Consider the following 13,365-nt stretch of genomic DNA (forward strand, 5'->3'; position numbering starts at 1 on the left):
GTGACCTGAGCCAAACATAGACCTCTGACTGAGTCACCCAGGTGCCCCAAAACTTAGAATTCTTAATATTGAATGCCCACTTCCCATATTGTCTACATCACCTGTTGATATCATCCCTCTGAATTAACCAGTATTTTCTAAGTTGTTTTTTTTTTTTTTCTTAAGATTTTATTTGAGAGTGTGTAAGAGTGGGTTGAGGGGCAGAGGGAGAAGTAGACTCCCTGCTAAGCAGGGAGCCCTATGTGGGGCTCCATCCCAGGACTCCAGGATCATGACCTGAGCCGAAGGCAGACACTTAACAGACTGAGCCACCCAGGCGCCGCTCTGTTGTTTTCTAAATAAACTTGTTTTAGAACAATTTTAGATTTATAGCATGATTGGGAAGATACTACATTTCCCATATATCCCATACTGGTTTGCCCTGTTAACTAATATTTTACCTTAATATGATACATTAGTTATAAATGAACCGTATCTCCTTAGCTTTTATCTAACATCCTTTTTCTATTCCAGAATCTCATCTAGGATACCACATTATATTTACATTAGTGCTATACTAAATAGTTGTTCCTCTTGGCTGTGACAGTTTTTCAGAGTGACTGTTTTTGAAGACCTTGATAGTTTCGAGGAGTACTGGTCAGAAATTTTGTAAAATACCCTTCTATAAGGATTCATCTTGTTTTCCTCATCATTAGACTGGATTTACATATTTTTTTGGAGGAAGACCACAGAGGTAAAGTGCTGTTTTTATCACATTCTATCTAGTATACAAACTACCAACATCCTATGGGCTAAACCTTAGGTTTTTACATCAGTAGTAACTTATTATACTGTTGATGTGAACCTTAATCACCTGGCTGATGAGGTAGCATTTGTCAAGTTTCTTCCCTGTGAGGTTACTCTTCCCCTACCCCTTTTTCATACTTTATTCTTTGAGATGAAGTCCCTATATGCAGCCCACACATAAGGAGATGGGTTAGTTACAAACCACTTCTTGAGGGTAGATTGTCTACAAAATGTATTGAGAATTCTGGTACATGGGAGACTTGTCTCTTTTCCCCCATTTATTCAGTTAGTCATTCACATCAGTAGGGATATTTTCCCCGTGTCCCTTTGATATACCTCCATTATTGTGGGGGTTTTTTGTGCTTTTGTTAAAGCACTTTCTTTCTGGCATTAGAAGATGCACCAGGCTCATCTTAGTTATTTCTTGCCCCGGTCCTGGAATCAACCCATTTCTTAAGGAGCCTTGATTCTTTTAATTGGAGAATGGTATTAGAAAGCAAGATCTAGGGTCTAGGTATGTTCCTTGCTACTAGAGTATCATTGCTTTTAGGGCCCTCAGCTGACAGACTAAGGAGGTGTGTGTGTGTGTGTGTGTGTACACACATTTATATAGGAATTCCTGTATATCCATGTATCTATATAAGTGTATAGCCATCTGTATGTTAAGCTTACATTATTTTAACTTTTTGGTTAAGGGCAATAATTCAGAAGCTGCTACTTTTGACTTAATGTTTTGGGCAGTGAAGGCATGCATTTGTTTTCAAAGAGGGCCAATTTATATATGTATCCGTAGGTCTGAGCTTAAGGTTAAGCAGTTCTAGTCAACTTAAATTCTTCCTGTTTAACAGGGATGCCTGGGTGGCTCAGTCAGTTAAGCAGTCTGACTTCTGGTTTCGTCTCAGAGTCATGGTCTCACTCCCTGCATTGGGCTCTGCACTCATAGCAGAATCCGCATGAGATTCTCTCCCTCTTCCCCAAGCCCCCGCTCGGAGGCTTGTGAGTGCTTTCTCTCTCTCTCTCAAATCCATAAAAAAAAAAAAAAAAAAAAATTCTGTTGAGCATATTTCTCAGTACCCTGCCACGTCTCCAACCTAATGCAAAAAAGCGTGATAAACTACTCTCAGCAGATCTGTGCTTTTTTTCAGTGTTAGTACTTTGACTATCAACTACTTCTAGTACCTAACTTTTTTTAAATGTTTGTTTTTGTTTTTTAAAAGACTATATTTGAGAGAGAGAGAGAGAGAGAGCATGAATGAGCCAAGGGGAGGGGCAAAGGGAGAGGCAGACTCACTGCTGAGCAGGGAGCTTGACACAGGGCTTGATCCCAGGACCCGTGGATCACAACCTGAACCGAAGGCGGATGCTTAACCGACTGTGTCACCCAGGCACTCCTGTTTTTGTTTCTTTTTAAAGAGGATTTTATTTATAGGACATAGTGTCTTTTGTTGTTATTGGGTTGTTTTGTTTTTTTAAAGTAGGCTCCCATGCCCAGCATGGAGCTCAGCAGGCCTGAACTCACTACCCTGGGATCAAAACCCAAGCTGAAATCAAGAGTCGGGTGCTTAACCGACTGAGCCAGTGAGGTACCCCTGTTTTTTTTTTTAAAGTAAGCTCTACACCTAGTGTGGGGCTTTAACTCACAACCCCAAGATCAAGAGTCACATGCTTTACTGACTTGTTGGCCAGTCACCTCTCTAATACCTCACTTTTTAAAAAACCCTTATATCTGCTATTAATATATAGCATAGAGATTAAGAAATTTAGCTTTGTCATCAGACTTGCTTTCAAATTCCAATCCACTTCTTCCCATTTGTACAAATGTATTAAGTTTTATATTGTCTTCCTTTCCTCATTTTGAAACACACATGAAATCTGGAACTTAAACTCTCAGAAGGCTATGCTGTTGTTTGTAATGTTTAATCAGAGCTGCATTTAACCTTTTAGTTGAAGAGGCTAATAGATTTATTTGCTCTTTTTGGTGAAGCTCAGTAATGGGCATAGCTATTTGAAATTTCACTGATTTTTATTTTTTGAGAGAGCGCGCATGCGAGTGCACAGAGGGGGAGAGAGGGAGAAGCACACTCCCCGCTGAGCAGGAAGCCCAAAGCAGGCCTCAATCCCAGGACTCTGAGGTCATGACCTGAGCCAAAGGCAGACGCTTAACCAACAGAGCCACCCAGGTGCCCCTGATTTTTTTTTTTTTTTTAAACATAGAAGTGCTTATTTCTGGATAATTCATCCATTGGATGAATATTTGGTTATCTCGTATATATTTGTACTAGATATTAGAGATGGAAGGATAAACAAATGATATTGCCCCCTGCTTTCACAGAATCTTACTAGCTATTAAAACTTAACCTTTGGCTAACCTGAAAACACTTAGAAGCTGCTACTTTAAGTTGATTTGTTGTGAATATTTTCCTTTGAGCAAGTCTCTGAATAGAATATCAAAATTTAATTTGTTCCTAGATCACTAAAATTGGGAAGTTTTTTTTTGTTTTTTGTTTTTTGCCTTTATCTTGAATTCCTGCTTATGTCACTTATGCTTTTGAAGATTTTCCTTTTATAGACATAGGGCTTTCTATAATTAAAATTGGTTTATGGATGAGCAAACAGATTTGGGGCTTTTCCTTTTGCCTAAAATTTTCCTTGGACCTCATGTAAGTGGATACAAAAAGTTAAATTTTCAAGTCAGTATTTCTCAGAACTGTCATAGGTAAACATTTAAACATTTTTTTTAACATTTGTATTTTTTAAATAGTTTTTTAATTTTATTTTTAATTTAATTTTTAAAATAATTTATTTTTCCTATTAAAAAAAGTTTTAAACTGAAGTTCTTGTCCACCATCATTCTTGTTTTGCCCTATTTGATGTCTGAAACTGACCAAATATTGCTCAGTTATCTTTTCATATGTTGTAAGAAACTAGATATATCATTATCACACTCAGAGAGCCTGTGGAAGATTGTGCAAAGTCTGGGTACATCCGTTTCCATGGTCTCTGGGAGGTAATTTTCTCAAACAAGGTGGACTTTTGATATCTAAATAGAGTTTAATTCTGATTTTTGGATGTGGAAGCTTTGAATGACTCACAGTAGATCCTACTATTGAAATACTGTCATCTTGGTCTAAACTTTAGAATGAGGATAATAAAGCTTTAGAGTTTAGATAAGTTAACTTTTTTAGATAAACTTTTTACATATATTCTGATGTTCATTATAGGAAATAAAAGAAAGGGGAAACTTCTCAATTACCAAGTAGAAGTCATGGATATTTTAGTATCTCCTATTCTTTTGTAATACAGTGCAACTGTGCTTCTTGATTTTGAACTCTTTTTATTATGAAACATAATAGACAATACAAAAAAGTAGAGCTTAGTGAAATAGGAGGTCAATGTAAATACCACCAAATTAGGAAATGCAAAGCAGTACCCCAGGAACTTCCCATGGGCCCCCTCTTGATTATTACTCCTTCCTCCCTAGTTATAACTAATACCCAAACCTTTTTTTTTTTTTTAAAGATATTATTTATTTATTTATTTATTTGACAGAGACACACACAGCGAGAGAGGGAACACAAGCAGGGGGAGTGGGAGAGGGAGAAGCAGGCTTCCCTCTGAGCAGGGAGCCCGGTGTAGGGCTCGATCCCAGGACCCTGGGATCATGACCTGAGCTGAAGACAGATGCTTAACGACTGAGCCACCCAGGCGCCCCAGTACCCAAACTTCTAAGTAGTCATTTCTTCACTTTTTATTAACTTGATCCTATCATTACCCTTTAACAACCTCTTAATTACCTTTAATCCATGTGTGTATCCCTTATTTTCTTAGCTTTATATAAATGGAACCACATTGTATTTTGATTTGTAAATTTTAGAAAAAACATGATGAAATGAGAGTCATGTTCAAAGTCAGAGAAATCTTTCTCAGCTTAGTTCCCACTTCCAGCTGTGTATATCTCCTGAGGACTGTATTTCCTTTTGTACCTCATTGGAAAATAAGGACTTTGTATTGTAGTTATTAAAGGAGGTAATATATTTAACAGTAAATTGCTAATATCTTTACTAAGAAGACTATGGTGTTAAGACTATACTGAGATTTAATGAGTCTTAAAATTGTACATATTGATACTTAGTGGAAGGAAACAGTTGTTTGATTTGTGCCTATGCTTGCTAGGTTGGCACATCATGTGGATTTAGTCAACTAATCTCTTAATACACAGCAAAGTATATTATTTTATAAAGAAGCTGAGGCTGAGACAGGTTAAATAATTTGTTCAAGGTTATACCAAGTAGATGATAAACACAAACTTAAACCTAGGTTTTATCTGCAGAGCTGGTGTGGGGTTTTTGGTGGTGATGGTGATGGTGGTGAGTGTGGGTGTGGGTGTTTTAACCTAAGTTAGGAGCTGGTTCTTAAATGAGAGAGCTGGTGTGTTTTAAATGGAACATATACAGTGCTTAGAGGTATACCTGATATAGTAAGTTCTCCAGTATTTGTTGGTATTTCATTTTTTAATGATTTCTCCTTGCCTCCCATACTTTTTTTTTTTTTAATTCACCTACTTGGATATGGAAGATTCTTCTCTAAATGTGGCTATATTTTTTTATATGAATAAATCCAGCTCTTCAGCTAACATTTATGTGATTGGGTTTGTTTTTAACTCTATCTCATAACTTCAGTTCAAACACTCCTCCCCCATTAATTTGTTTTCCTGTATCTTTTATGATTTGACATCTTTGAGGGAGGTACTTGCTGGCTAAGGATAGACTACCTCTTTCTAGATAGAAAGAGACAGTAAACAACTTGTCTGTGAGTCCCCCTCCCCCCTGTGGTGGAAGGATGGTTTTTATTTAAGAATTCAATTTATTTATTAAATATAGAGAGATTTAGATATTTCAATTTTTTAAAGTTTTTATTTTACTTCCAGTATGGTTAACAGTTACATCAGCTTCAGGTGTGCAGTAAGTCTGTTTCATGGTTTCTCTTTTTCCCTTTATTTTCTTAAATTCTTACATATGCATATGAGTGGAATCGTATGGTGTTTCTTTTCTCTAACTGGTTTATTTCACTTAGCGTAATACATGATTGTTGCAAATGGCAAGATTTCAGTCTTTTTTATGGCTGAATAATATTCCTGTGTGTGTGTGTGTGTGTGTGTGTGTACACACATGTACCTCTCCAGTCATTTATCAATTACCGAGGAACACTTGGGCTGCTTCTATAATTTGTCTATTGTAAAGCTGCTATAAATATAGGGGTGCATAAAACCTTTCAAATTAGTGTTTTTGTATTGTTCAGGTAAATATCCAGTAGTGTGAATACTTGATCATAGGGTAGTTCTATTTTTATTCTTTTGAGGAAGCTTGTACTGTTTTCCACAGTGGCTGCACCAGTTTGCATTCCCACCAACAGTGTAAAAGGGTTCCTTTTTCTCCACATCCTCACCAACACTTGGTGCTTCTTGTGGTTTTGATCTCAGCCATTCTGACAGGTGTGAGGTGGTGTCTCCTTGTAGTTTTGATTTGCATTTCCCTAATGATTAATGATGTTGAGCATCTTTTTATTGGTCTGTTGGCCATCTGTATGTCTTTTTTGCAGACATGTCTATTCATGTCTTCTGCCCATTTTTTAACTGGATTATTAGGTTTTTGGATATTGTGTTGTGTCAGTTCTTTATATATTTTGGATACTAATCCTTTATTGGATATGTCCTTGCAAATACCTTCTCCCATTCAGTAGGTTGTCTTTGAGTTGATGTTTCCTTTGCTGTACAGAAACTTTTATTTTGATGTAGTCTCAATATTTTATTTTTGCTTTTGTTTCCCCTAGGCAAATCTAGAAAGAGGTTGCAACAGCTGATGTCAAAGATGTTACTGCGTGTGCTCTCCTCTAGGTTTTAATGGCTTCAGGTCTCACATTTATGTCCATTTTGAGTTTATTGTTGTGTGTGGTGAGAAAAAGTGGTCCATGTGGGTGTCCAGTTCTTCCAGCACCATTTGTTGAAGAGACCATCTTTTTCCATTGGATATTTATTCCTCCTTTGTTGAGGGTTATTTGACCATATAACTGTGGGTTTATTTCTGGGTTTTCTCTTCTATTCCATTGATCTATGTGTCTGTTTTTGTGTCCGTACCATACTGTTTTAATTACTGCCACTTTGTAGTAGAATTTTTTTTTTTTAAAGATTTATTTATTTGACAGAGACAGAGAGGGAACACAAGCAGGGGAATTGGGAGAGGGAGAAGCAGGCTTCCCGTGGAGCAGGGAGCCTGATGTGGGGCTCAATCCCAGGACCCTGAGATTATGACCTGAGCTGAAGGCAGACGCCTAACGACTGAGCCACCCAGGCACCCCATAGTAGAATTTGAAATCTGGAATTGTGATACCTCCAGCTTTGTTTTTCTTTTTCAAGATTGCTTTGCCTGTTCGAGGTCTTTTGTGGTTCCATATAAATTTTAGGATTGTTTGTTCTAGCTCTGTGAAAAATGATGTTGGTATTTTGATAGGGATTATATTGAATGTGTAGATTGCCTTGGGTAGTATAGACATTTTAACAGTATTCTTCCAATCCATGAGCATGGAATGTCTTCCCATTTCTTTGTGTCATCTTTAATTTCTTATATCAGAGTGTTATTGTTTTCAGAGTACAGGTCTTTTACCTTTTTGATTAAGTTTATTCCTAGTTAATTTTATTGTTTTTGGTGCAGTTGTAAATGGGATTGTTTTAATTTTTCTGCTGCTTCATTATCAGTGTATAGAAAGCGAAAGATTTCTGTACACTGATTTTTGTATCTTGTGACTTTACTGTGAATTCATTTGTTTCTAACAGTTATTTGGTGGAGTCTTTCAGGTTTTCTGTATATAGTATGTCATCTTCAAATAATGAGAGTTTTACTTCTTACCAGTTCGGATGCTTTTAAAAAAATTTTGTCTAAATTGCTGTGGCTGGAAGTTCTAGTGCTAAGTTGAATAAAAGTGGCAAGAGTGGACATCCTTGTCTTGTTCCTGACCTTAGAAGAAAAGCTCTCAGTTTTTCACTGTTAAGTAACATGTTAGCTGTGGGTTTTTCCATATAAAGTCTTTAATATGTTGGGATATGTTCCCTCTAGACCTACTTTACAGAGGGTTTTTTTATCATAGCATATCATAACTTTTTATCAATTCAGTTTTTAATTTTCAACTGTATTACCATGAAATCAAAGAAATTACCATGGCAATATTCTGTTTCATGTTATTCATATAAGTTGAAGTATCCTCTTAACCATATTCAAAACCCAGGCTTTACAAAGGATCTTTAATCTCTTGCATGCATTTTGACCCATTCAAATTTGACCTAATTCAGTATATCTGTGTAATGTGCAAAATACTTTTTAATTTAGAAGCATTTCTTCCACCCAGTTTATATGCATTGTCCTGAGTGGTTAACTAAATGGAGACTTTGTAGTTCTTGCTTACAGTTATAAGTCTAAGGTTTTTACTCAATGCCCTACCTTTTATGAGATAGTAAGCTCTCTTAGGAATGCACAATGGAGTATTTTCACATTGCCTTATGTTTCTGTTACCTCTTTCAGTATCAACTGTATGCCCCCTATTCCCTGCTATAATAATTGCATAGTGCTACGTAAAACCTTACATTTTGATTTGCTATGAAAGACTAATCTCAGTGTCTTCTCCCAAGTATGATCGACTTTAACATTGATTATTTTTTGTTTTAGCTGATGTTGCCTGTAAGAAAGTATGTCTTTGAACTTACCAGTGACTGTTAAGAAGAAAAGCACTTGTGTCCATTTAATGCATGGATTAATTTATGTAATATATACTGTGTTTCATCTCTGATTTTATCTTTTAATACTTTATTTCATCACTTAACCTTTGAAGTTCCTATTTACTTATCTTGTCATCTTCTCATCAGGCTTCCTAATACAGTGGCAAGAACAGAAGCATCAAGGTCGATATCTGCAAATTCTAGCTTTACATTTCATTAGCTTTCACTTGGAGCAAGTTAACTTGTCAGAGCTTTTCATTTCTTATCTTGTAAAAGAGGAATTATTAAGCTTGTTAGAGTTAGACAAGCCTAAAGAGAGACTTGCATAATATATGAGTATTTAACTGAGTACAAACTCCACCCTGGCCCAAAACTATACCATCTGTCAGAATTCTATTGGATACCTTAAGTGGTCTCTATACCCTCAGGAAGAACTAGGTTGATGAGATGATCATCTTGTATTAATGATGTCTTTTTTTTTTTTTTCCCTTTAAGGGCCTTAAAAAAAAGAAGAAACGCTGAAGGGGGAGGTCTCTTGGTTATTGCTCTTGAAAGAGCCTCACCTTTAGATCAGTTTCTTCAGGTTTTTTTTTTAGGAGAGGTTTTTTGTTTTTTGTGTTTTATTTAACCAGCTTCCATATTGTAACTCTTCTCTGATACCCATGGTTCCTTTTTTTTTTTTTTTTTTTTTTAAGATTTTATTTATTTATTTGACAGAGAGAGACACAGCGAGAGAGGGAACACAAGCAGGGGGAGTGGGAGAGGGAGAAGCAGGCTCCCCGCAGAGCAGGGAGCCCGATGCAGGACTCGATCCCAGGACCCTGGGATCATGACCTGAGCTGAAGGCAGTCGCTTAACCAACTGAGCCACCCAGGCGCCCCCCATGGTTCCTAATGCACTGTTTTCCTTTTGTCAGATTGCATATTTTAGTTCTGGATTATCCACTAGACTTGAATATGTCTATTTTGCATCTTACAGCTCTGTTCTCTTTATTTTGTACTTTGAGGTACTAAATAATGCATTTACTAGTGACTTATTAACTGGTGATAGAACCTACCCCATTTTGTATCGATGGGTTTGCTAGATTCTTCCCTTTATACATGTGTATAATTCCCCCATGTTCAAGTTTTTTCTGATACTTAACTGTTTTCTGTTTGACTATAAGTTATCTCTAGGATTCTGAAGAAATTAATGAAGCAAATCAATAACAGCCACAATCCTGTGAAGTCCCGGATTTTCACTAAGTGACATTCTTATTTAATGACTTGCTAGAACAACACTTTAGGTACATAAGAATGATATTTTTAAAAGTCTAATGTAGACCCAGGCAAAGAGTAAAAATATCTATTTCATTGAATGAAATGAGAAGGAAAGTTAATTTTCATAATAGTAAATAAGAGATTTGACAGTATAATCCAAAAAGAATAGTTTTGATCTAATCTTATTACTTTAAACAGGAATAGCTGCAAATGTTGTTAACCATGATAACTCTCAAAATAACTTGAGTTATAGTATGGTTTTTGAAGCAGTAGATGAAATTAAGCTTCATTAACTAATTTTAAACTTTTTTTAGGTAAATGAATTGGTGGATGCCAGAGATGTCGGCCTTGGTGCTTGGTTTGAAGCCCGTATACGTAGTGTTACTAGAGCTTCTGATGGACATTCACGTGGCAAAACTCCACTGAAGAATGGCAGTTCTTGTAAAAGGACTAATGGAAATGTAAATCATAATTCCAAAGAGAATACAAATAAATTGGACACTGTACCCTCTACGTCTAATTCAGACTCTGTTGCTGCTGATGAAGACGTTATTTATCATATCGAGTATGATGAGTAAGTGCTCATGCTATTGAGGACTTCGTTCATATTTTTGTTTATAGAAGCAAAGCCTTCCATTTCAAGATTGTTTTCAAATAGTCTTAAGAAATCTTTTAGGGGTCATATTCAGTCTGTTACCCTTTTAGTGGTTACTGTAACAAGGCTTCTTAATGCTCAGTCATCTCTGGCTCCTAAGTGGTTTGTAGTTTTTCATAAATGAAATGTTAATGCCTTAATGCCTGGCTTAATTTAGTGTGTAAGGGTTTCTTTGTCTCTTCCTCTATGATCTAGTTTTTGGTTTTTGGTTTTTTGAGTTTTTTGTTTTCTTTTTGGTTTTGTTTTGCTATGTAAGAACATGTAGAGTAGAGCTATTAGGATAAGGTTGAAATGTTTTTTAAATAGCTTATTGAGAAAATTAACATACACAGTGTACTCATTTAAAGGGTACAATTCACTGTTACTAGTGTATTCACAGGATTGTTCATTACCACAAACCCCAGTTTTAGAACATTTTTGTCCCCTCCCCACAAAAAAACCCCATACCCAGCAGTCACTCCCTTCCCCCCAATAAAATGTTTTTAAATGTTTTTTTTTTTTTTAATTTTAATTTTATTTTTTTAAGATTTTACTCATTTATTTGTCAGAGAGCACATGCCCGTGAGTGCACAAGCAGAGGGAGAGGCAGGCTCCCCACTGAGCAAGGAGCCTGACGCCAGACTCAATGCCAGGACCCTAGGATCATGACCTGAGCCCAAAGCAGACGCTTAATCGACTGAGCCACCTAGGCCTACCGTTTTTAAATGTTCTTATGAAAACAGTATTATGAACTTGCCTTGAGGGCCAAGATTCTAAAATTGATTTTTTTTTTTTTTAAACCTGTTTTCAAAATTCTAGTATAAAAGTTACCATTGGGGCAGATTTAGTGTTTATTCAACACACTAAATGAACTTGTCATCACTCAAGTGATAACCTTAATATGCATGGAAAATATTAGGCTACCAAATCTTGTATCAAGTATAAGAGTTCAAGATCCTAAAATGGTTTTAATTTTTTTTCCCCCCCATACAATGGTGTAAAAGACTTTGGTGTTAAGCTGCATTTCCAGCATGCCTAGAAAGGGGTCAAAGGTAGATCTCATTAGTCATTACGTTTCTGATACATCCTGTGGTTGTGGCTAACTTGCCAACATTGCTTATTTCAAGTGAGACTTCATACAATAAATAGAATATCATGTCGAATGAATATTAAGATCTGGGATTGGCCAGAACTGGCAATATTGGTAAATTGAGTCTGGGATAGAAAGGGATTAGAGTTGGTGTGTTGATAGCAGTCCGCCTGAGTTTGTGAATGCTGTGACAAAGGGTATTGGGGACTGTAGCTATCTGTATATCTGCTGTCAACAAGTAGAGTCCTTGATTTGCTTTGAGTTTTATTTCTTAGAGAATAGAAGAAGAGTTATTTGGCAAAAAATATTGTACAGAATGTCAGGGCAGAGAAATAGTGTAATCTTTAAACAGTAAGTGAACTAAGGCTTATTAGATTTTTAACAGTTTTAGGTGACTATTGGTTTTGGAGTAAGACTTTCCAAGGGATAGGCCTGAGTTTGGTGTAATGTTAGGGCACAAATCACTATACCTTAGCATTTATTTGGCTGTTTTTTTGTGGGTTTTTGTTTTTGGAAGGAGAAATTTGTCTGATTAGAATAAATGTTAGAGTCTAAATCCAACATGTATGAGAAGACTAAAATTATTTGTCCTAAATACTTTGATGTGATAGAATTAAATGTTTCACTGCTGGCAACTTAAAGATATAGCTGAACTGTCTTTGAGAAATAAAAGATGACAAAAGCTTAAGTGGTAGGTGAATGTCATTCACATCTTTAAAAAGAGAAAAAGACTATATAAAACAAAGTATAAAATAAAATGGATGAGCTTTTGGATAAGAGTCTCAAGTAACAGAAGACTGGTGTATGCACCTAGAAGGAATCATGACCCAGTATGGATAACAAATCCTGTTAAAGTTTTGTTCCTCATGGTTATTGGAAAGTAAGTTAAAAATATATTAAAGTGCCTGTTGATTTCAATAATAAACAAGTTCTTGATTCCTTGGATGGAGGATGCATTGAGGAGTGCTGTTGGAGTGGTGGTGTTTTTTTTTTTTTTTTTCCGAGTAGTAAGCTCCAAGTTAGTCAATAGAATGTGGCTATTAAATAGTTATATTGTAAGGATGTTTTATCAAAAGATAGCTAGAATAAGCAGGGTAATGTTACTGTTGTATTCACCTGATTATTCCCTACTTGGAATATTATTTTCCATCTCTCATGCTTTAAGAATACCAACAGGACCTGGTGCATCTTCAGAGTAGAACCCAAAATGTAAAATTATCATGAAAAGTAACTGAAGGAACTAAGTATTTAGCTTAAAAAGACATGGATCATTATAGCTTTCACATTTAAAAAAAAATTTTATTGTTATGTTAATCATCATATATTACATCATTAGTTTTTTTTTTTTTTAAGATTTTATTTATTTGACAGAGACACAGTGAGAGAGGGATCACAAGCAGGGGGAGTGGGAGAGGAAGGAGCAGGCTTCCCGCTGAGCAGAGAGCCCAACGCAGGGCTCGATCCCAGGACCCTGGGATCATGACCTGAGCCGAAGGCAGACGCTTAACAACTGAGCCACCCAGGCACCCCTACATCATTAGTTTTTGATGTAGTGTTCCATGATTCATTGTTTGTGCATAACACCCAGTGCTCCATGCAGAGCATGCCCTCTTTAATACCCATCACCAGGCTAACCCATCCTCCCAACCCCCTCCCCTCTAGAACCCTCAGTTTGTTTTTTAGAGTCCATTGTCTCTCATGGTTTGTCTACCCCTCCGATTTTCCCCCTTCATTCTTCCCCTCCTGCTGTCTTTTTTTTTTTCTTCCTTAACATATATTGCATTATTTGTTTCAGAGGTACAGGTCTGTGATTCAACAGACTTGCACAATT

At 36.4% G+C, this 13,365-nt stretch overlaps 1 protein-coding gene across 7 annotated transcripts in view; it reads left to right on the top strand.

Moving 5' to 3' along the window:
- UHRF2 (ubiquitin like with PHD and ring finger domains 2) overlaps positions 1 to 13,365 on the top strand; it is a 94,487-nt gene that overhangs the window by 8,816 nt on the left and 72,306 nt on the right. For all 7 annotated transcript variants that reach the window (XM_054509215.2, XM_064578936.1, XM_054509214.2 and 4 more), the window contains one exon: positions 10,125 to 10,384. In XM_054509215.2, the coding sequence (XP_054365190.1) occupies positions 10,125 to 10,384 (260 nt within the window). The remainder of the gene's footprint in view (positions 1 to 10,124; positions 10,385 to 13,365) is intronic.

Source organism: Mirounga angustirostris, unplaced genomic scaffold (genome assembly GCF_029215605.1).
Source record: "Mirounga angustirostris isolate CCGP_5_RB_7025 unplaced genomic scaffold, mMirAng1.0.hap1 SCAF_15, whole genome shotgun sequence".
NCBI classification, from domain to species: Eukaryota; Metazoa; Chordata; class Mammalia; order Carnivora; family Phocidae; genus Mirounga; species Mirounga angustirostris.